At 45.5% G+C, this 23,624-nt stretch overlaps 1 protein-coding gene across 1 annotated transcript; it reads left to right on the forward strand.

The window, feature by feature from the left end:
* Positions 1-3,493: 3,493 nt before the first annotated feature.
* MATN3 (matrilin 3) lies at positions 3,494-23,267 on the forward strand. The gene is made up of 5 exons (XM_073673482.1): positions 3,494-3,840; positions 12,719-13,288; positions 20,339-20,461; positions 22,897-23,019; positions 23,125-23,267. The coding sequence occupies exons 1-5, from the start codon at positions 3,594-3,596 to the stop codon at positions 23,265-23,267; spliced, it is 1,206 nt and encodes a 401-aa protein (XP_073529583.1). The 5' UTR covers positions 3,494-3,593.
* The last annotated feature ends 357 nt before the right edge of the window (positions 23,268-23,624 follow it).

A 23,624-nucleotide genomic window follows, 5' to 3' on the forward strand; every position in this document is an offset into this window, starting at 1 on the left:
GCTCCGCCGGGGCTGGGGCGCTGCCGGACACTTGCAGCGCCGACTGCTGCCGGGTCACAATCTTTCCCAGCAGCTCCTCCTTCCAGCTGGCAATTGCATCCTGCTGGGCCCTCTCCATCCTCCGGCCTAGCTCCTGCATCTCGGCATGGAGGAACTCGGTATCCTCCAGGGATAATTTTGCCATTGCCTCCTCCAGGGTGAGAGGCATTTCTGGTTGCTGCAGGCCATGGACTGGAGCTTGCTCCGGACTCTCCTCCATGTTGCCTGCCGGGTGCGGTCTGTCTAGACTGCTGGAGACTCCGCCCTGTCTCCCAGGTTCTTCTCTCCTCTCCCCTTTCTGGGGCGGTCCCATGGCTGCTTGCTGTCGACCACACCTGGAGGCGGCTTCCTCAGACTGATGGACAGATCCAGGTATATGGCCACAGACGCATGGGGCGGGTTGCGCTTTTGGCGCCATTCTGGGACCCGGCCCACGATGGGATGCTCTTTGTTGTCCTTGATAACACACATAATGGCGCCCGTTCTTCTGGGGCGGGCGCCGCATTCAGTATAGAACACAGTCTCTAGGCGCACAATACCTGGTGATAACGGGTGGGTTCATATCCTGTTTGTGACGCCAAGTATGACGCGCCCCCTGGGCCGTGGGATACTCGGTTCCGGGCCACTCGTTGCTAGGGGAGATGTCACAGTGGCGGTGATCCGGTCCGTGACCCAGGGCGGTCAGTACAGGGGATTTATAGTTTTTATATACAGTTCGTGACACCACCTGTGGTATGCGGCTATATGGAGCCGCCGCTGCGGAGCAGGTCCTCTGGAGCTGGTGTGAATGCAGCAGAGCTGGTTGAGCTCTCCACAGGTAGAGCTTAGCTCCAGGGCAGTGTAGATGTTGTAGATGTTGAAGATGATGCTGGGTAGTATGGCGCAGAAAATAATCACAGAGACAGTAAGGTGCAGTCCTCAGGGTTTACTCACGGTTTCTTAGACTTCCAGTTACCAGTACTAGAGTAACTTCTCATGGCGTCCTGTGCTTACTCAGGGAGGGGTTCAGCAAACTCCCAGGTCTCTCCAGAGTACGTAACGGGACCCCCTTCTGTGTATTCCTTCTGGCTGTCTCCCTGCACCTCACACCCAGTGTCTCAGGCCAGTGGCCGCGGACCTTGTCGGGCGACGTCTTCTCTGTCCCCTGGGTCCTCTATGGCCACCTTTCTGGTGATTAGATGTGGCTTTTGGCTGCAGTACCTGAAATACTGCAACCTCCGGTTTCCTAGTTGAGGCTTAAAGAACTCTGCTAGTTTAGGGACCGGTCCCCTCTGTGCGACCTGACCCCTCCACCTCCTGGTAGATTCGGGCGTACGGGTGGCCTCCAGCACTACCCGTACCCCTGGGGTCCCTTCCACGTTCCTGGAGCCTTTCTCCTGCTCCTCTCTCCCTCTTCAGTCTTGGGCCTCTCTGCTAGGCCCTCCTCCTGAGCAGAGCTCCTACAGAGCTCCTGCTCCCTCTACTTCGCCTCTCAGACTGATCTGTCCTTTCAAGATGGTTCCCCTTTTTATACTATTCCTAACAAGTGCTCCCCTGATTTACTTCCTCCACCCACACCCACTACATGGTTCCCCCTACTTTGGTTCCCCCCACTCCAGCCAGGGACAGGGCTCAGCAGGGAGGCGACGCATCTTGCCCCTCCTGCTGGTCTGGAGTAGTGTAGTGTTGGATGCAGGTGTTAGGGTCCCGGGCAGTACTCCTTCCTTACCTGAGCGTGAGATACCACTCCTCTAGGTGAGATGCAGTACCTCTGTGGCGACTGAACCCGCAGGGGCGCCACAGAAACACTGAGGACATTATAAGGAAGCACAAAGTGTAGGCAGGGGCATTATAAGAAGGCACAGTGAGGGGCATTCTTACAATAGAGAGGCACTAAGGGCCATGATTATAAGAGGGCACAATGGGGGGCATTATAGTTAGGAGGCATATGAGGACATTATTATCAGGAAGTTACAGGGGTGTTATTACAGAGGTACAAGGGCATTATTTTAAGGAGGCACAAGGGGATATTACCATGGGGGGGTAGTATACGGTAAGGAGGCACATGGGGGCATTTTGCCTATGAGAAGGCACAGAGAGGAGTACTATTACTATGTAGAGGCACAGAGTGAGCACTAATGTGTGGGGCACAAAAGGAGGGTACTTTTACCGTACATTGCACAGTGGGTGCATTAATACTAACTAAGGGCATTGATTATAGCACTGTATGGTCTGTGTAAAGGTGGGGGATGTGAGGAGGGGGCTGGATAAGCAGTAAGTCAAAGATTACTCTGGTTACATTTTGTAGGGACAAGTTATGGATGGAAGAAGTGGTCATGGTGATCTGAGCTGAATGAGAAAGAGAAGGGAAAGTGATGGACGACGATCAGCGTGCACGTCACTGGTGAGAACTTGTACAGTACACACATATATGGTCTGCGGAGCACTGGCGTACATCTGATGTCACCATTATATGGTCACTGTATGGTTGTGATATCAGTCTTAGTACAGTGGTTTTGAATAATGTTAATTATGATGGCATTACACTACTGTAGATGCTGGTAATATTTGGTTATGGCCTGGTCTCCTATATTGTAATAAAGAGGTTGTCCACTCCGATAGGTCATCAGTGTCTGATCAGTCGGGGTCCAGCACCCAGCACTCCCGCCGATCAGCTCTTATCGGTGGTGGCGGCGGTGGCCGCCGGCCGGAAGTACTTACTTGCGGAGCTTGGCCGTCTTCTGGCAGTGGCCACCGCAGGGAACTACATATCCGCCTCCTATTCAAATCAATAGGAGATGGATATGTATGTAGTACCCAGCAGCGGCCACTGCCAGGAGACGGAGCAGCTCGGCAAGTGAGTACTTCCGGCCGGTGGCTGCCACTGATAACAGCTGATCAGCGGGGGTGCCGGGTGTCAGGATAGGTCATCAATATAAAAGGAGTGGACAACCTCTTTAATGATCATATTGGTCTTGGTACAACTTGTAATCGAGACCCCGATCTGGGGAAGTGGTTGTGGGGGGCTGCAAGGCCCCGTGTGCTCTTGAATGACAGGGCTGAATTTCAGTCCCAGTCTGGCCCTGTTTCCTATCATTTCCAGTACGTGGAGATGGGCACAGTAAGTAGAGAGCAGCGGGGGCTAAGTAAGCGCTGTGGTTCGATCTGCGGGGGGCCCATTTCGGGAGGTTGAGTATCGATTCTTTTTTTTATACCAGTTTAGCTTTATTTATATAAAACTGGAAAACGTCTTAAATGTAGAAGAAAAGCCACGTCCTCCTGATCACAGTGCGCTGCTCTTTCCAGGAATCCGTCTTTCATGTATTTGTTTTCGAATGCAATTTTGGAAAGTGGTGATTCTGTGCATCAATTGAAGCCTCTGTATAAGGGTCAGCCTGACAGTGCAGGGTGGTAGGCTGGAGAGGTGCAGGGTGGGTTTCTCTTGGCGTTGGACAGAGGAGGAGTGGGTGGGATCTCCAGTGGTCGGTGCTGACACCTGGCAGACATCTCCTCTGCAGACACTATCTGATTGCAGCAGTTTACAGACAGATCCTGGACTTCTGCGTGTCCTCAGCATGGATCCGTTTTTGAGCAGGACTGTACTTTATACATTTGGCTTTTTGCTGGTGGGTGTTCACGGCACCCATTACAGGATGTACGGATACCCCATCCATAACAGCTACATGTTTCCTCCAGTGGTTCACGGCAGCGCAGTATTACCAGTGGTGGTCCCCAGACCTGGAATATTAGCCAGCCCTCCGCACACTGCAAACGTGCGCCCCAAGCCCGAGACCAGGACCCTCCAAGTGAACCAGCCCACAGGTAGGAGCATCCCATTCATATGGAGAGTCCTATAATTATTTACTAACAAAAGTTTAATTTGGCTTTAATAAAGTAGATAAAATTATTCGATGATCAAAATTTTCCCGAGAAATTAATTTTACAAGCTTGCTAAGTGGCTCACAAATTCCTTTTTTACGCATTGTATTCTTTTATAAAATTTGGTAGACATTTGCTGACCTCTATTTAAATTACCTCTGAAATAAATAAATATATATATATATATATATATATTTACATTTATTTACATTATTTGTAGATTGTCAAAAATTGTATATTTTATTTGTTGTGTTCTTAGATTAAGTTGTTAGATGTTGAGATAAGTTGCTAAACATCCATTGAGAATAAATATATACTGTATATATATTTTTTTTTTATGTATATATTTATATACAAAGGTTTTTAGCAAAAATACCTCAAATAATAATAAATAAGTCAATCATATCTATCTATCTATATATATTTATTTATATACATTTTCTTTACACATATGAAAAAGAAGGGAGAAAATGGCAGAGCTTAGACTTTTCGACAAATAATGAGTCTATAAGGATTCTATACTTCTTTGCTTAACTTGAATACATGTTTAATACTTGACAGTCCTTGAAGGGGTATTTCCTTCTCAAAAATATATTAAATATCCACAGGAGCGGCCACCGCTCCAGTTTGTGGCTAGATTGTGCTGACCCACCTGTTTCCCCACCCCTATTCCCCCAAATGGATGAGGGCTCCAATAGTGGGGCCCCACCAATTAGGCATACATTGCTTCTTCTATGTAAACATCCTAAATCACTGCAAAAGGAATGTCCCTTTAAAGGGAATCTGTCACCAGGTTTTTGCTACCCCATGCATGATGTAGGGGCAGAGACCCTGATTCCAGCGATATATCGCTTCCTTTACTGGGTGCTGCAATTTTTATTAAAAACTGTTTTATCTGCTGCAGATCTACTAGTTCTCTGAATGTTGAGCTCTGTATAACTCCGCCCACACCACTGATTGGCTGCTTTCTGTGTACACTGTGAATAGGCTGCCAATCAGTGGTGGGGGCGGGGTTGGACTACCTGGCAGCAGGTTTACTAGTCTTTAAGTGACAATCTCCTGCTGATAAAACAATGATTTTATAAAAAACTACAGCAAGCAGCCCAGTAAGTGACATATCGCTGGAATCAGGGTCTCTGTCCCTACATCATGCTGCTCTCAGATTAGGTAGCAAAAAACGTGCAAAAGATTCCTTTTAAATGTTGCCAACTATATAGAATATGAATAGCTTTCCTCCAGACTGTCCTTTCTGTATGTGTGTGGCCGCCTTCCATTCAATCTAAGGCTGTATGTGCTTAAAAAAAATGCCATTGCCCCCAACTCTTGGTGAATAAATTGGCACCTGTATATTGTAATTCTAAGCATATTTCAGACGTGCTCACCTATCCTAGATGCTGTCGTTGTCTCCACTCCCCGGCACCACCAAAGACAATATCCTGATGCCTGCTAGCATCAGGATGTCAGTGGCCATGGCATGGGTTAAAGAGGGCAGCAGGAACGGTGACAGGTCTGGTCTGTAGTCTAGATACAGGAGGGGACTGGCCTGCAGTCTGTATGCAGAGGGGTTCTGGCCGGCAGATTGTCCGTGGCACGTGGGGGTCAGGTCTGGGGTCTGTATGCAAGTGGAGTCTGGTCTCTTTGTTTTCCTTCACATTCAACTTTGATGTGGTCAGTGGTCATAAATCAACTGAGATGAGCTCAGAATAAGACAGATAAAAGAGTTACAAACTCAGACCACAGAAACGAGCTCACTGACAGATTCACAGATAACTCATTCTGCAGCCAGAAGGCTATAGGTGGCAAATGGTGCAAAATATTGCTAAAATTATTTAGCCCCAAAAGGTGGACAACCCCTTTTAAAGTGAAACAATCATCTGTCTGTCTCCTGTCCTCCCTCCCCTCTCCATACAGTTTTATGGGCAGCAACTGTCATCTCCTATCACAGCAATGTTAAAATCTGTATTCACAGAAGACAGATTTTACCCAACATTGGGTACACAATGGTCCTTGTCCATTGGCCGTAAAACTGCTCTTATTGCCCACTGCAACCAATCGCAGCTCAGCTTTTATTTCTTAACCTGCTGTTATTGGTTGCAATCGGCAATAAAACCAGTCAATTTTGATAAATGGGGCCCAAACACACATTGGTCAGCAGTGAGACCAAAATATAATTTTCCATTTCTCATCTTTTTTTTTTTCAATATAGGAGAAATAAAATTCTTACCAACTCTGTTATTGGACCAATCTAAACCAATGGCCATAAAGGGGTCATCTACTTTTTAGTTAGAAATGCCCTCGATAATAAGCTAATCGCAGAATGTCTTGCTGCTAAAAATGCGTTGGCAAAAAGTGAAAGTTATCCCCTATCTTTAAGATAAAGGAGAACTTGCTGATCGCTGGGATCTTTGGGACTCCTTGTGATCACAAAAATGGGCTCTGGAACCTCAAATATGGAGACCAAGCCTCATCTTAAATTGAGTGGAGTGAGCACGCTCAGCCTTTGCGCCATTCATTGTCTACAGGGCTGCCAGAGATCGTGGGGCGCTGTACTCAGCTATTTCCAGCAGTCCCATAAACAATGAATGGAGGCAAGGTTGAATCTGTGCACCTCTGTTTCTTTCAATGACCGGGCTCCAAACCCAAACCTCAGGATCGGTGGTGATCCAAGTGCTTGGACACTCTACGATCATCAATTTATACTTCATACTATGGATTAGAGATAATCTGGGATTTTGAGAAAACTTCTTTAAAAGTGTTTCATCTCCCTATAGTCCTACACAGGGACTATATAGTATCCTACATTACCCAAAAGCTGTATATATGTCATCTAAAGACCTGCCAGAGCGAGAGACACTCTTTGAGGAACAGGAGACCCTCCTCGAGATTTTTTTTAAAACGTTTTACAATTTCAATTAATTACAAGTTTGAGACCCAGTCGATCAGCTGTAATCTATGGTGGAACCTGGTAGCGGGTGTTCAATTTCCCTGCAGCTCCACCACAGGCAGAACAAGGCATTACAGGGTGCTTATTAAAATCAATGGGACATGCTGGGTCCTCCACAGAGATGCATATTTTTATTTTTTTCTACTCCAAGCATTACAGGAAGACTTGCACAGGAGCCGTCTTTCTTTCTTATTCAGACAGCCCCTTTTAAGACTCCTTAAAAAAAATGATTTGCTAATTATAAGATATCTTGTAAGGCTCCACACACAGGCTATTATATAGCTGCCATATGTACACTAATATAATGTTAGTATAGAGCTGTTTATTAAAAGTAAGAAGGTCATAAGAAGCCTAAAGAAAGGAGAATGTACTTAATGACTGAGCAAACATTGCAGTACAGCTCCAGGATAGCTGAATTTCCTTCACAGGGTACATGTTTGCATTGAGCTCAAGAAGCAAACAGTCCTGATTGATGGAGGAGCTGTGAACACCGTGCGGATAATGCAGCTCCCAGAGGTCCCTCCAATGTCCACCGTATGTGGAAGCAATGGAGGGCTGGCTGCCAGCTCACTGCTCTGCGTCCCAACCCGGCTCCACTCAGTCACGGTGATCTCCCACAGTGGTGTAACTAGAGTTCGATGGACCCCGATGCAAGATTTGGATCGGCCTCCCCCCATCCTGGTATTTGTCCCCTGTTCTACCGCTGTTCTTTCATAAAATAAAAATTATCCTCACCTTCCCTCCGCTCCCCCGCCACGAGGCGTCCTCTTCTGAAGCCGGCAGCTGACTTCAGCGTGCAAGCGACGGGAGCGCATGACGTCACTGCCATGCCCCCTCAGTCACGTGCACGCCGACGTCAGCTGCTGGTCTCTGATTGGCCGGCAGCGTGTATTGCCGCGCACGGACCCAACGGTAAGGGGGCCACTACCACCTCCATAGTAGGTGGAATTGTGCATTACAATGAGCTATTGGACTACAAAGGGCCCATGTATTGTTCCTGAACATCGCCCTCTTCTGTCTATGTCTGACCGCTAACTGACAACATGCTTGCCGATCGGTGGCCGATTAATGTCCTGTTTACACAGGCTGATTCCGCTAGACAGTCTGTAATAGATCGTTTAGTGGGAATTGTTCTCGGCAGCACGAGACCTGTTTACACTGGATGATGCGCTGCCGAGAACTATGAACTTTTGTGCAAGCAAAAGTAGCATTCTTCCCAAGAAACAAGTAATCTGCTTGTTCGTCGGGTGATTTGAAGCCTGTTTAGACTGCACGATTAATGAGATATGAGCATTCTTGTTCACGATAATCAAGCATTGTAAATGGTCCTTTAGATTCTAGTCAAGATTGAGCACCAAGGCTGAAAAGTTTCAATCTATATCTCTTGGACCTCACTTCATTGTTTTTGGGGCTGACTGTCTTCCAGAAATATCTCTCGGAATAATAATAATAATAATAATAATAATTTTTATTTTTATAGCGCCAACATATTCCGCAGCACTTTACAATTTTAGGGGGGACTTATACAGACAATACAGAATAAGCATATCTCATATCTAAAGGAGGGAGGGCCCTGCTCACAAGCTTACAGTCTATGAGGAAATAGGGAAGACACAAAAGGTAAAATGTACATATATTGTATAATGCAGCCTTGATATACTAAATAGGATAAATAATAATACATGGACTGGTCGCCTGCCAGTATGTCTACCGTCCTGACCGAGGCTATTAAGTGCATGGTTGGTATGAACCTGAAATTGAAGAAGATTTTAATATGGGCCAAAACTGGGACAGTTAGTGTGTTGAGGTGATACGCCAGTCTAAAGAAATGGGTTTTTAACGTCCGCTTAAAACTGTGGGTATTGGGAATTAATCAAACTGTCCTGGGTAGTGCATTCCAAAGAATTGGCGCAGCACGCGAGAAATCTTGGAGACGGGAGTGGGAAGTTCGGATTATGGAGGATTTTAGTTTTAAGTAATTGGCAGAATGGAGGGTACGTGTAGGATGGTAGACTGAGACTAGGGAGGAGATGTAGGTGGGTGCTGAAGCATTGAGCGCTTTGTGGGTAAGAGTGGTAAGTTTATATTGAACTCTGTTTTGAATGTGCAACCAATGCAATGACTGGCACAGGTAAGAGGCATCGGTGTAGCGGTTGGCGAGGAATATGATCCTGACTGCTGCGTTAAGGACCGATTGGAGAGGGGAGAGTTTAGTAAGAGGGAGACCGATAAGTAAAGAGCTGCAATAGTCGAGACGAGAATTAATAAGAGCTACAGTAAGAGTTTTTGCCGAGTCAAAGGTGAGAAAAGTCCTGATTCTTGAGATGTTTTTGAGGTGTAGATGACATAAATGAGCGAGTGATTTGATGTGAGGAATGAAGGAAAGATCTGAATCAAAAATGACCCCAAGGCAGTGGGCTTGTTGCTGGGGAGTAATGGTGGAGCCACAAACAGAAATGGCAATATCGGGCACAGGTAGGTTAGTGGAGGGAGGAAAGACGAGTAGTTCAGTTTTTGACAGATTCAGTTTTAGGTAGAGGGAGGACATAATGTTAGACACAATGTTAGACACAGCAGGAAGACAATCACTGTTCTTTTGTAGTAATGCAGGGGTGATGTCCGGAGCAGAGGTGTATAATTGGGTGTCATCAGCATAGAGATGGTACTGAAAACCGAATCTGCTGATTGTTTGTCCAATAGGAGCGGTGTATAAGGAGAAAAGAAGGGGGCCTAGGACTGATCCTTGAAGAACCTCGACGGTAAGAGTGTTAGGGTGAACACTTTGATATGTTCACTAGTTGCCTGCTCCTGGCCTAATGAATATGATCAAGTGCATGCAAGAAAGAATAACATCAGACACCCACAGTCAGATGTAAGCTCTCCTTGATCAGCTATGACACAGCTCCAAGTGTCCTTTATTCAACTCCAACATAGATTTATATAAACTCTGCATATGAGCTCGGTTAGCCCCAGAAAAGGAATAACCAGATGTATTGATTGGTTAATGGATTGGGCAATGAGCAAGTCCATGGGCAGATCCATGAGGTCATCAGGGTGGGTTGATCCATGAGGTCATCAGGGTGGGTTGGTCCATGAGGTCATCAGGGGGCGTGGTCCATGATGTCATCGGGGGGGTGTCTCCAAGCGACTTGTCGCTCTGTGATTGGTTAGCCCTTCTATAGAATTCAGCTTCCTCTTGGAACTTCCTTGTATGACAGGATGTAGTCATAAATAAAGTCTCCACCTTTGCCACATGTACAACAGGATGTAGTCATAGGCCCAGTCGCCATCTTGCATAACAGAGCATGGTGTGATGAAACAGGAAATGGCAGCCATCTTTTGATCTAAACAAGCTTATGTAAGGTGAAATAAAATACTTTGTGGGTCTTTTCTCTCAATCTCCTATGTCTTGAGGTTAATTAAGTATTTGATTCTATGGCTCTCCTCAACAAGAGGAAGGAAAGAGGAGGAGGAGCCGGCAAAAGACAAAGAGAAGGAGCGGTCAGAGAGGTAGGAAGAGAACCAAGAGAGAACAGTGTCCTTGAGGCCAATAGTGCGGAGCATAGTGAGGAGGAGCTGGTGATCCACAGTGTCGAATGCTGCAGAGAGATCCAGGAGAATCAGCAGGGAATAGTGACCATTAGATGTAGCTGTTAGTAGATCATTACAGACTTTAGTGAGGGTAGTTTCAGTAGAATGTAAAGAGCGGAAACCAGATTGTAAAGGGTCAAGAAGAGAGTTGTCTGAGAGATAGCAGATTAGACGGGAATGGACCAGTCGTTCCATGAGTTTAGAGATAAAGGGAAGATTGGAAACAGGTCTGTAGTTGGCCGTGCAGTTCTGGTCGAGGGATGTTTTTTTAAGTAATGGATGTATGCTGGCGTGTTTAAAAGAAGAGGGAAAGATACTAGATGAGAGGGAGAGGCTGAAAATTTTAGTTAGGTGAGTGGTGACAGCTGGAGAAAGGGACTGAAGGTGAAGTGAGGGAATAGGGTCACTGGTGCAGGTGAGAAGTTGCAAGGAGCCTGATCACTTCATCTTCCGTGACTGGTTCGAAGTCAGAAAGTGAGCAAGATGCAATGTGGGGGGGGGGGGGGGAGTGGAGCATGCATAACATTTGGGGATTGGGAGAAAATTTCCTGTCGGATATGGTCAGTTTTTTCTTTGAAATAATTGGCCAGTTCATCAGCGCTGAGGTCGGTGGTCGGGGCCTGTGTTGTTTGATTGAGGAGAGAGTGAAAACTGTCAAAGAGGCTTTTAGGATTATTGGAAAGTGAGATGATGAGGTTGTTAAAGTAGGTTTGTTTGGAGAGGTGAAGCGCAGAGTTATATGTTTTCAGCATAAATTTATAATGGAGGAAATCTTCGGGCAGATTTGATCTTCTCCACAGCCGTTCAGCGAACCTGGAGTACCTCTGGAGAAGACGTGTTTGAGGCATGTGCCAGGGTTGTCGCCATCTATGCCGAATTGTTCTTTGTGTAGGAGGTGCGGCTTCATCCAGGGCGCATAGCAATATTTCGTTATAATCCTTCAATGCAGAGTCGGGACATGAGAGGGAGGAGATTGGGGCCAATGATGATTGCAACTTTTTCATAAATTTCTGGGTGTTAATGGCGCGTATATTTCTATAAGTGTGGAAAGTGGGGGTTTCTTGAGTAGAGTCACAGTTCTTGACAGAGAATGAAAGAAGATTATGGTCAGAGAGTGGAAGGGGAGAGTTAGTAAAGTCATGTACTGAGCAAAGCCGGGAGATCAGGTCCAATGTGTTCCCGTCTTCATGTGTAGGAGAATTAGCAAGCTCTGAAAGGCCGAAGGAGGAGGTTAGCGATAAAAGATGAGCGGCAGATGGGGAAAGTGGATCGCCAATTGGGATGTTAAAATCTCCCATGATTATTGTGGGGATGTCGCAGGATAGAAAATTTGGAAGCCAGGCAGCAAAGTGATCCAGGAACTGACTGGAGGGACCTGTAGGGCAATAGACAACCGCCACTTGCAGGGAGAAGGGCTGGTAGAGTCTGACTGCGTGGGCCTCAAAAGAAGGGAAGATAAGGGAGGGTACTGGAGGGATAACCTGAAAAGTACATTTTGTTGAAAGAAGCAGACCAACACCTCTACCTGATCTGTTGTCAGGTTTCGGGGTATGAGAGAAGTGTACGCCACCATATGAGAGAGCAGCAGCGGTGGTGGTGTCCGACTGCTGGATCTGGGTTTCGGTGAGAGCCAGAAGGTTGAGGGAATTAGAGAGGAAAAATTCATGGATGTAAGAGAGTTTATTACATGCTGAGAGCGCATTCCAAAGGGCACAGTTGAAAGAGACAGAAGGCATGCAAGGAATATTAATAAGATTAGCAGGGTTACTGAATGTAACAGGGAAAGGGTAAGTGTTATTATTACTGGAGGTTCCTGGATTAGGAGAAATATCACCTGCGACTAAGAGAAGGAAGATACAGAGAGTGAGCAGAAGGTTGAGTGATTTGTGAGAGTGTTTCCTGTATTGTATGGTGGGGATGAATGGCTAGCTTCTTACACTTTGGTGTATTTTACTGTTTTCAGTCTTTAAAGAAATGTATAGATTACAGTATGGGAGATTTACTAAGCAAAATGCACCAAAAACTATTTAGAAAAGACGTGTGGGACTAAAACTCATAAAATTATGAATTACTTCACTTATTTTTTGGCAAAAAAAATATCGTTTTAAAGTATGCCAGCCAAGAAGCGTGATTGAGAAGAGATAAGTGTCTAATGAGTTGCAACAACGTGTACCATCGTGATAAATTTGGCACAGTTTCTTCCTGTCTTTAGGACTGAAATTGATAAATCTACCCCAATGTCTATAGCTTCATATAACATGTATTTGTGGGCTCCTATCTTTACAGACAATGCTTGTAAGAGCCGGCCCTTGGATCTGGTGTTTATAATTGACAGTTCCCGCAGTGTCCGTCCCCAGGAGTTTGAGAAAGTCAAGATCTTCCTTTCCGACATGATTGATACTTTAGATACCGGTGAACGTGCAACTCGTGTAGCTGTGGTAAACTATGCCAGCACAGTCAAGACAGAATTCTTCTTGAAGACCTACTTTAATAAAGCTGCAATGAAGAAGGCCGTCTCCTTGATTAATCCACTGTCAACTGGCACCATGACGGGTCTAGCCATTCAGACAGCCCTAGATGAAGCATTTACTGAGGAATCGGGCGCTCGCCATGTGTCCTTCAAGATACCTAAAGTAGCAATCATTGTGACAGATGGCAGGCCCCAAGACAGGGTACAAGATGTAGCTGCCCGGGCACGGGCCTCTGGTATAGAGATCTATGCGGTGGGTGTAGACAGGGCAGATATTCAGTCTCTGAAATTGATGGCCAGTGAACCCTTAGATGATCATGTCTTTTATGTGGAAACATATGGCGTCATTGAAAAGCTCACCTCAAAGTTCAAGGAGACTCTCTGTGGTAAGTTATCTTTCCCTTATCCAACCCAATTTTAGACTAAAATCTGTGGTCTAGGGAATTGTAAAAAAAAGAAAACAGTAGTTTTGTGAGATGTAAAACAAGAGAAAAAGACAATATTTTGGTGAATGAAATCTGGTCAGGGTATCAAAGAATGTAGAAATACTCCAAAGTATAGAAAGAATTCCTGTAGCCAATCATCTCTCTTAACGTGATGGAAGAAGAACCTTTCCATTTTTACAATGGCCACACAAGCAACTAGGATAGTATGGGACACAATAACAGTAGAATAGTTGGAGTATGTCGAAAGTTAAAGGGCTGCCGCGGACTAGAAAAACATGGCTGCTTGATTGTAAAATCAGCGTCTTACCTGTCAATAGGTTGTGTCTGGTACAGTCGTTCAACCAAATTCAAGTAAACAAGGTTAATCTGCAATATCACACACGCAATTTATTCTTAAACCTTGGTCAACCCTTTAAGAAAGCACAAAGTTAGATCAGGATTCAGAGCTAGACTTTTGGAGAGAACACTGGAAATGTGATTGAATCCAGATATCTAGCGTATACATAAATGGGCATTTCCACACTATATAGAGGTTAGGGTTTGAGGTCATCAAGTGGCAGAAGATAGAATATTCTTTTCTACTTCTCTGTGTTAGTTGGATATCCGAGTTACCTATTATGTAATTTGGCCATATTAAATTATTTTTATATACCTGATGGTATACATATAGTATATTTTTTAACTTTGGACTTTGTTGGAGGGAAACCTTTGGACGCATTGCTGAAACTTCCAAATTGCCAAAGAGCAGTTCCAACCAAATAAAATAATATCATTATGGACCCTAAGTATCCCTTAATCCATCAGTCCCTACAAAAAGTAGAGCACATACAGGCCTGTTCAAGAACACCTTTACTGAAGTCATTGAGATTTATTGGGGTTAGTGCAGACCCCATTACTGTTCCAGGACCTGAACTACTACAGTTATAGTTTCAGAACAGGCTATAAAGCAAATTTAGTAATCATGTCTAACTTTTACATACCACAAGCTTAGCTTAGACAGTTTTAAAATGTGCCAAAAAATATCACAGTGGTTCATGTGAGATAATCAGTTTGGTGTATCTTTAAATAACTTTACACCACCTGTCTTTTTGGCAATATTTTTTGCCAAAATGGTGCATGATGGCTCATTTCAAGCTATTCCTTCTTTCTGCTAAGTCAGACCCCTTGAAGCCAATCATTTTTTGCAACATTCTTCCTATTCGCAGTTTTAACCCCTGTAGGTATTCATTCTCAGGTAGTCATTAGGTAGCGTTCACACATGCAATGCGGTTTGTTTCAAATGTGCAGTTTTATTGCTTTCATAAAACTCCAAGCATTCAAAAAATAAAAACAGCTTTTTCTGGGCACAAAGGTATCACAGCAAATAAACTTAGCAGGGCACATATGTCAGTGCGGGTTCACCCAAACAGATTACAGTACTTTCTCGCAGAACAAACTTCAAACACAGAAGAGGCCTGATCCCACCAGTCTCAGTATCCCCTTCAGCCTGAGCTCTAGCAGCTTCCAGTGCCAAACAGAAGTGTTGGACTCCGGGCACAGTTCACACTAAACAGGCAGCAGCTTCCACATGGTTCTCTGCAGCTCCAATACACCAACTGGTCAGATTTCCCAGCTAGCCCATGCAGTCTCCATTCGGAGAGAGACCCCAGTACATCTCTCTCTCAGCTACAGCTCACATTTTGGCTGGTCACTTACCAGCAGCACACTTGACTCTGCTCTATCCAGCAGACTGACACACCTAGTGACCATAGGCCCTGGTTCTTAGTTAAAGGTAGCCAGGTTCATCTAATTAAGACCTGCAGTGCTAGGATTTAACACAGTCCTACCTGGCTTTGCTACACCCCTAAAAACTGCTGAGAATGATATACAGAGAACAGGAAGAACAGTGTAATCATACCTGAGGTGATAATCTTGCAGCTTCCATGATCGAGAAATCTACATTTTAATGCAGTCGCCAGTGCCCAGGAGGCTGCTTCTTCATGTGCATTCTGCACTGAATACTCCCATCCCTTATTTCTCATCAGACCAACTTTATATGATACAATAACAATGGCATACATAGAAAAGCGGAGGGTCACACAAAATATCCAAATGAGCCTAATATGGTGCTTGGCTTTGCAGCTCAGTTCGGAAGGCCCTTGTGTTGCCTTTGACAATCCTTAGTCCAATTTCCATGGAGTGGGGACTCCTACATGGATACTCATCAACTAATCGTAAAGAAGAATGGCCAAACCAGGGCTGCCCCTTTTCCCTAATGACTGCATAGCAGCTGCCTGCCTTACCCAATAATTTTATTTCAGAAGTATTCCTGAAGCTCAATATAGATAGAAAATACACTGTGGACTCCACAACCGATGGTAAAACCCCAGCACTAGGTGAAACGGACACCTGCACACAATTTGTAATGAATTACAAAAGACAAAAAATATATCTGTGTGCCTAGATGCCGCAAGCTGCAATCCTTAGATATATGTCTAAAATGGGCTAATAACAGAGATAATTGCAAAAGAAATAAAATACAAAAACATGAAGGATTTGGTTACACACTTGTCCCTGGTTTGTTAAGCAAACAACAGATAGGACAACTCAACTGAAAACTTCAGTGTGCATAACTATTCGCCCCCTAAAGTCAGTACTTTGTAGAGCCTCCTTTTGCGGCAATTATAGCTTCAAGTCGCTTTGGATAAGTCTCTATGAGCTTTCCACATCATGTCACTGGGATTTTTGCCCATTCCTCAAGGCAAAACTGCTCCAGCTCCTTCAAGTTACATGGTTTCCTCTGGTGAGCAGCAATCTTAAAGTCTGATCACAGATTCTCAATTGGATTAAGGTCTGGGCTTTGACTAGGCCACTCCAAAACATTTACAGGTTTCCCCTTAAACCACTCGAGTGTTGCCTTAGCAGTATGCTTTGGGTCATTGTCTTATTGGAAGGTGAACCTCCGTCCTGTAACATCCCTGGCGGCGTCCTGGCATGGCTTACTGTAGCACCGGCGTCCCTGCCCTCTGCTAGGCAGGGACGCTGTTCCCCTCACCTCTCTGCTCCTAGCCCGGCGTCCTCCTCCCGCTCTACTGGCAGCGCGCGCTCCTTCCCGGCCACTGTGCTTAGGGCGCGCGCGCGCTCCCTCCCTCTTAAAGGGGCCGCGCGCGCCGTCCTAAGGAGTCCCCTGCCAATGGCCGGAGGACTTCACCATATATAAGGCACCTCCTCCAAAATGGAGGTGCCCGAGCAATGTTGTTGCACTGTTCACTACTCTGCTTCAGCCCTCAGGTCCCGTTGCCAGTTACCTGCCAGATTCCTGCCAGTTTGCTGTCTGATTCCTGCCTGATATTCTACTTACCTGCCTGCTAGCCTGAGGTCCGACGGTCTGCCTACCGACTCCTGTCAGTCTGTCTAAGGACCAGCTTGCCCGCTCACCTGGGAGCGCTCCTCTGCTACCTGCCTGCTAGCCTGAGGTCCGACGGTCTGCCCTCCAACTCCTGTCAGTCTGTCTATGGACCAGCTTGCCCGCTCACCTGGGAGCGCACATCAGCTACCTGCCTGCTAGCCTACCTGGAGGCTCCGCCGTCACGTGCTGTGACCACCTGCCATTCCAGAGACTCCTGCCCGCTCACCTGGGAGCGCACACCTGTTACCTGCCTGCTAGCCTACCTGGAGGCTCCGCCTTCACGTGCTGTGACCACCTGCCATTCCAGAGACTCCTGCCCGCTCACCTGGGAGCACACACCTGTTACCTGCCTGCTAGCCTACCTGGAGGCTCCGCCGTCACGTGCTGTGACCACCTACCATTCCAGAGACTCTCTCTTGCTCACCTGGGAGCACACATCAACCATCTGCCTGCTAGCCTACCTGGAGGCTCTGCCATCACAGGTCGTACCTACCCTTTACCCAGAGACTGCCCCGGTCACTTGCCGTGACCTCCTGCCCGTTCATCCAGAGACTGCCCCGGTCACTTGCCGTGACCTCCTGCCCGTTAATCCAGAGACTGCCCCGGTCACTTGCCGTGACCTCCAGCCCGTTCACTCAGAGACTGTCCCGGTCACCTGCTGTGACTGCCTGCCCGTCTTCCCTGGTCGCCACCCGCTCCCTTACAAGGACCGCCCCTTGTATAGTAGCTCAGAGGTTCCGCCTCCCAGACCCGTTACACTTACCACCTCCCACCATGCAAGACCGCCATCTTACCTATCAATCCAGGCTGCACACTTTGCTCCAGTACCTGCTGTGTCCCTTGTCTGATTGCTTAGGGCAGCGGCGTGGCTACTGCCTGATTCTTATAGTTACTGTGTGCGCACTCCTAATGCCTCCCCAGCCTATTGCTGAGAGTCACTGGATACTTAAACCCCCTCCATCCAGTAGGGGGTGCCTGAGCAACACTTTCATTCAGTGTGTTCTGTGCAACTGAGTTGCCAGGTCCTGTCCTGCATCTAGTCTGTTTCCGCCACCCTGGGGGCTGTATACCCAGGCCTGTTACCTGTATCTGTGACTTCTAGTCTGTTCCGTCAGCCTGGGGGCTGTATACCCAGGCCTGTTGCCTGTATCTGTGACTTCTAGTCTGTTCCCGCCACCCTGGGGGCTGAGTTCCCAGGCTCGTTTCTGTATCTTGTTCCTGGTTCAGTTCCTGTCTGAACTGTGTCCTAGCCCGTTACCTGTTTGTCTCTATGTCCGAACCTTCCCTTTTCCTGCAGTGTCTGAACCTGCACCTAACTCCAACTCGTTGTCTCTGTACTTCTGTTTGTGAGTTTTGTGTTCACTCGCTACTTCATTGTAAGTACCTTGCGTGTATCTGGCTCTGCTTGTCCCGTTTCCCTGCCTCAGTATCTACCTCCTGTGTTCTAACTATCTTCCTGTGTTTTCCAGTCTTATGCATGTGAACAGAGCCCTGCCCTGTCTGCCTGCACCTTCTGCTCTGTTCTGCTTTGCTTGTCCACCACATCTGCGGTTTCGCTCTGCTCAGCTTGTCCACCGCATCTGCATTTTTGCTCTGCTCTGCTTGTTCACCACACCTGCGGTTTCACTCTGCTCTGCTTGTTCACCGCACCTGCGGTTTCGCTCCGCTCTGCTTGTTCACCGCACCTGCGGTTCCGCTCTGCTCTGTTTGTACACCGCACCTACAGTTTTGCTCTGCTTGTTCACCGCACCTGCGGTTTCGCTCCGCTCTGCTTGTCCACCGCACCAGCGTTTTCGCTCTGCTCTGCTTGTTCACCGCATCTGCGGTTTCGCTCTGCTCTGTTTGTCCACCGCACCTGCGGTTTCGCTCTGCTCTACCTCGCTTGTCCTCCGCGCCTGCGGTTCTGCTCTGCTAGTCCACCGCACCCGCGGCCCTGTTCCTGTATCCCAGTCTGTACTGGTCCCTATCCAGCCTGCGTTCATACCTGCCAATATCTGCCAGTCTGCAATCCAGCCGTGCCTGTCAGCACCCGCCTGTCAGCATACCAGCCGTGCCTGCCAGTACCCACCTGTCTGCATACCAGCCGTGCCTTCTAATACCCGACTGTCTGCATACCAGCCGTGCCTTCCAGTACCCACCTGTCTGCATACCAGCTGTGCCTGCCCCTTCCTGCATTCCCCGATGTGGGTTAACAGCTGTGACCGGGGTCTGACCTGGAGTAGCACCTGGTCCCTCTGCTCAGTTCCTCCCTGGTTCATGGAGTCGACTGAGCCGCCGTGCGACCTTGGTCTGACCGAGTTGATACTTAGTCATGCCCCTCCAGGCACTCCTCGGTTCATGGTCCAGTGGGATCACTAACCACGCTCACGCCAGTCAGTCCGGGCGTGAGCGTAACACGTCCCAGTCTCAAATTACTGACAGACTGAAACAGGTTTTGCTCAAGAATATCCCTGTATTTCGCGTGTTGGTTTGGAGCCAGACATATTGTTTACCTTGGTGGCCAAAAAGTTTAATTTAGGCCTCATCTGACTACAGTACAGCATCTTCCTCCATACATTTGGGGAGTCTCCCACATGTCTTTTGGCAAACTGAAAATGAGCCTTATAATTTTTCTGTGTAAGTAAAGGCTTTTTTCTGCCCACTCTTCCATAAAGGCCACCTCTATGAAGTGTACAGCTTATTGTGGTTGTATGGATAGATTCTCCTGTCTCTGCTTGGGAACTCTGTAGCTCCTTCAGGGTTACCTTTTGGTCTCTGTGCTGCCTCTCTGATTAATACCCTCCTTGCGTGGGCTGAGAGTTTTTGTGGTCTGCCCTCTCTTGGCAGGGTTGTTGTGGTACCATGTTTTTTCCATTTGAGGATAATGGATTTGATGGTGCTCCAGGGAATCATCAGAGATTGGGATATTATTTTATAACCCAACCCTGACTTGTTCTTCTCAACAACTTTGTCCCTGACTTGTTTGGAGATCTCCTTGGTCTTCATAGAGGTGTTTGGAGATCTCCTTGGTCTTCATGGTGGTGTTTGGTTAGTGGGGCCTCTTGTTAATGGTGTTGCAGCCTCTGTGGCCTTGCAGAAAAGGTAAAGTGTATATACTGACAGATCATGTGACACTTAGATTATCCACGGGTGGACTTCCTGTCACTAAGCATGTGACTTATGAAGATAATTGCTTTTACCAGAAATTTTTAGGGGCTCCATAGCAAAATGGGTGAATACATATGCACATGCCAATTTTTAGTTATTTGATCCCATAAATTTAATTTATGCCTATATTTTTCTCACTTCACTTCACCAACTTAAACTATTGATGCATCACACACAAATCGAATTTCAAAAATATTTAAGCACAGGTTGTAATGTAACAAAATAGGTAAAAAGCCAAGGGGGGTGAATACTTTTGCAAGCGACTGTAAGTATTACATCAATGTTTTCCATTAACTGACACTTGTGATACTAAACTGATTCTCTACTATGTTGGGCACTCCAAAAGTGGACTTCTAAAATTCATGAAAATTGGAGAATCATGTATTCTCAGATGAAAGTTTTTTATCTATATATTCACTGTCGTGCTGAACTCTTTGATATTTCACGCTCTCTAGGAGTTGATTTATGTGCTCTGGGTAGACACGACTGTGAACACATCTGTACGGCCACCGCTGCTTCCTATCAGTGCAAGTGTCACAGCGGCTACATACTGAACCCAGACAGGAAGACCTGCTCACGTAAGTTTGATGATTTAGTCACATGAATGTGATTCATACATAGTTGCACTATGGTAAATTTCCCACATTTACCCTTCATTATATTTTCTCGTCATTTCGATCAGCATGTGAATCTATGGTAGATATTGGTACAACAAATTGAACTCAACGATAACACAGTTTTGAGCAGTCTTAACTCCAACTTAAAAGTTTCTCAGATTCATTTTAATGGCCGGGAGGACCGAGAAATACTCAGGCTTGTGATTTCCAACAGTCTCCAAAAAATTCTGGATTGTCCATATATTTATAACCTTCATGAATTTAGGCGTTCTGTACATAAATTTAGGAGATTCATGCATGATAGCAAATAGAATACATAGCTGCATAATAAGTAAAAACACTCTCTGTATCCAACCAGCTTAGTTAAACCCCTCACCAAGTCTTTGTTTCAGTGTATCCCCGTGAGAATTATCACATCCTTAAAGAATTGGCTGGAATGAAGAAATTAACCCTTCCTTATGCTAACATTTAACCTTCTTTTTCTTTATGCCTGTCAAATAACTCTTGTCCCTTCCTAACAGATGAAGTTGGTTAACCCACCCCTACTTCACACGGTAAGAGGATAAGCTTACAGGCTGGACATCACTACTCAGCCCTTTCCCTGTGTTAACTACAGACTCCACAGTAGATGCAGTGGGTAACTGTCAGGATTACAGTTGTCTTTCTACAGTTTTACCACTAGTGGCTGCTATTGTTCACCTTAATAATTGTGCTGCAATCCCACTCCTTACCACTGAAGGCTGCTGTTGTGATCTGCAACTGCCCTTTACTAACATGGCAGATTCTGAATCCTTGGGATCCATCTTGTCTCCTATTTAGGCCTACTTAAAGCTGCATGGATCTCTCACTCACTGCTTGAGTATTGTATCTAGCATTTAGCCTAGTTTCCAGTCTCCAAGCTCCTGAACATTCTTACCTAGATTGTTCTCACCTATCTACGGATTGTTTCCTACAACTCCTTTTGCTAACTACAAGAACATCTACTATCGCTTGCTGTTCCTGCTCCTTTGGCCACTGGTTTATACTACGCCAATATCTTAACAGTAATATTCTGAGGATTGGTTTGACCGCAGCTGTGACATCTTTTGGTAAAATGTGGTTGAGCTGCCGCTGCCGTGCTGGTCAGCTGGTCATGATGCATGAGAAGGAAAGGAGTGTTTTTATTCTTTGCTAGAACAGAAAATTAATTATTCGCTTTCTGGAAACATTTGGATAGCCTTTTTGCACAAGTCGGTACACAATTCACTATAATGCGTATTACTACATATATAATTAATCCTGTAGCCACCAATAAGCAGTATGTCCACAAGCAACATAAACTCCAGAGGGTAGTTGGTATTGTATCTCATTGGTTAACATGTCAACCAGATTAATAAGAAGAGTAGAACTGCTGAAGAAACCCCAACGATCATCTGTGTTGTTAGCCAGGGCTAAATAATATGTGAATGGGCCACAATTTTTTTTCCCCATGCCCTCCTTTGTGCCCCCATCTTTTCACACCGTGCCTCATTTCCAGTTGCCCTTGTCCTTGAGTCATTATAAACATATAATGCATATAGTGCATGAAAATAATATAGGGTACTTAGCTAACATAATTTTGATATTTTCTATATCATTGTGCCTAAATAGGTTTGGAAAGTCTCTGCTTTATTGTAAGCTATGGGACATGTTTGTACAACCTTCAGGTTTTTTTAAGTGTTTTTATCTGTTTTTGGCTTGTTTTTTTGTATCAATAAAAAATCATGTATTTTTGGAAGATGACTCTTTGTGGCATACTCTTTTTCTTTTGTTCTTGTTAGGTGGAAGAAACTGGCATAAATTGCAGCCCAAATCTACTCCTCATTAAAGCACTTCACTAGCTGTTGCAGATGCACCAAAGTTATTACAAGATTTTCTTCTCTTGTTGCTTTTACTCCAACGTACTTTGGTTTAAGACTAAAAATCTTAGTAAACTTCCCCCAAAATCTAAGTAGGGAATTTGGAGCTCTGTATCAGAAAAACAGGACTCAAGTGACAATAAAGTTATATTTGGAAATTATCAATTTTTTATTAATGCTGATCCTGAAAACGACAAGGTGATAAAAGAAGGACATTTATAGCGGATGTGCCATGTTTATTTCCACATGTATGAGGTTTTTGCACCAACTATTTTGGAATCTTGCCTGGCGTAAGAGTGTGTGACACATTTTAAAGTTACAATTTTCTTTGCGTAAAGCCAAAAAGGATGACGTAAGATCTGATACCCCATTATCTGTAAATAGGCTACTTGCCAATAATGGCTTTTAATTGTGCAAAATTTATCGCACAGCGTAACACTTATGTCAGCAAAAAAAAAAAAAAAAGAAAGTTCAGAAAATGATCCATTTTTCTCCTACGACTTTGTCTCTTTGTGATAGGTATAGATGTATGCGCACTAGGGAGACATGACTGCGAACATATCTGTGTGGCATCGGCTATGTCTTATCAATGCAAGTGTCGGGACGGCTACTCCCTAAACCCGGACAAGAAGACTTGTTCACGTAAGATTTCAGATCTTCAATGTAATATTTCCTTTTTTTTAAGGAAGAAAAGAAATTGTGAAGAAAAAAAAATTAATGTTGTACCGTTCTACTGTATTTCTACAGAGGAAGTCCGAAGTGTCGTTCAGATAGAAGATCCCTGCAAATGTGAAAATCTGGTTGCTTTCCAAGGCCAAGTCAATACTTATATCGAGTCTCTGACTACAAAACATATCCTTTGCATGGTTCAGTTTTGCAAAGAACATTAGTAGGGATAGCAAAACCCAGAAATACAGCCCATTACTGCTAAGTACCGAGATTTCAAGTGAGTCGCAGGACCCTTGGGGTGGGCCAGATTGGAGAGTTAGGGCAAAGAGGATGGGTCATTGGGTGACACCATGCAGAAGTCACCTCCAATATGGTGATGGCTGCTCCCCATGTTACCCCTAATAGTGACATAAAGGGATTATGACCAGCAGTACTGCTCCCCAGATGATGTAAAGTTGGGCACCCAAGATGTAATAAGAATCCACAAAAATAACAGGAGCAGTTTAAAAAAAACTTGAAAAAAGTAGAGTAATGTTTCGTAAAGAGGAACGGAGAAACATCAGAAAGGTAGACAAGCC

The sequence above is a fragment of the Phyllobates terribilis genome, unplaced genomic scaffold, assembly GCF_046119375.1.
Source record: "Phyllobates terribilis strain yellow unplaced genomic scaffold, ASM4611937v1 Scaffold_3__8_contigs__length_932513732, whole genome shotgun sequence".
NCBI lineage: Eukaryota > Metazoa > Chordata > Amphibia > Anura > Dendrobatidae > Phyllobates > Phyllobates terribilis.

Bases quoted from the DNA above. Each gene is read 5' to 3' on its own strand.
- MATN3 (XM_073673482.1), top strand. From the start codon at position 3,594: ATGGATCCGTTTTTGAGCAGGACTGTACTTTATACATTTGGCTTTTTG. The intron at 3,841-12,718 runs GTAGGAGCATCC...CTATCTTTACAG, and splicing joins CCAAGTGAACCAGCCCACAG to ACAATGCTTGTAAGAGCCGG. The intron at 23,020-23,124 runs GTAAGATTTCAG...GTATTTCTACAG, and splicing joins GGACAAGAAGACTTGTTCAC to AGGAAGTCCGAAGTGTCGTT.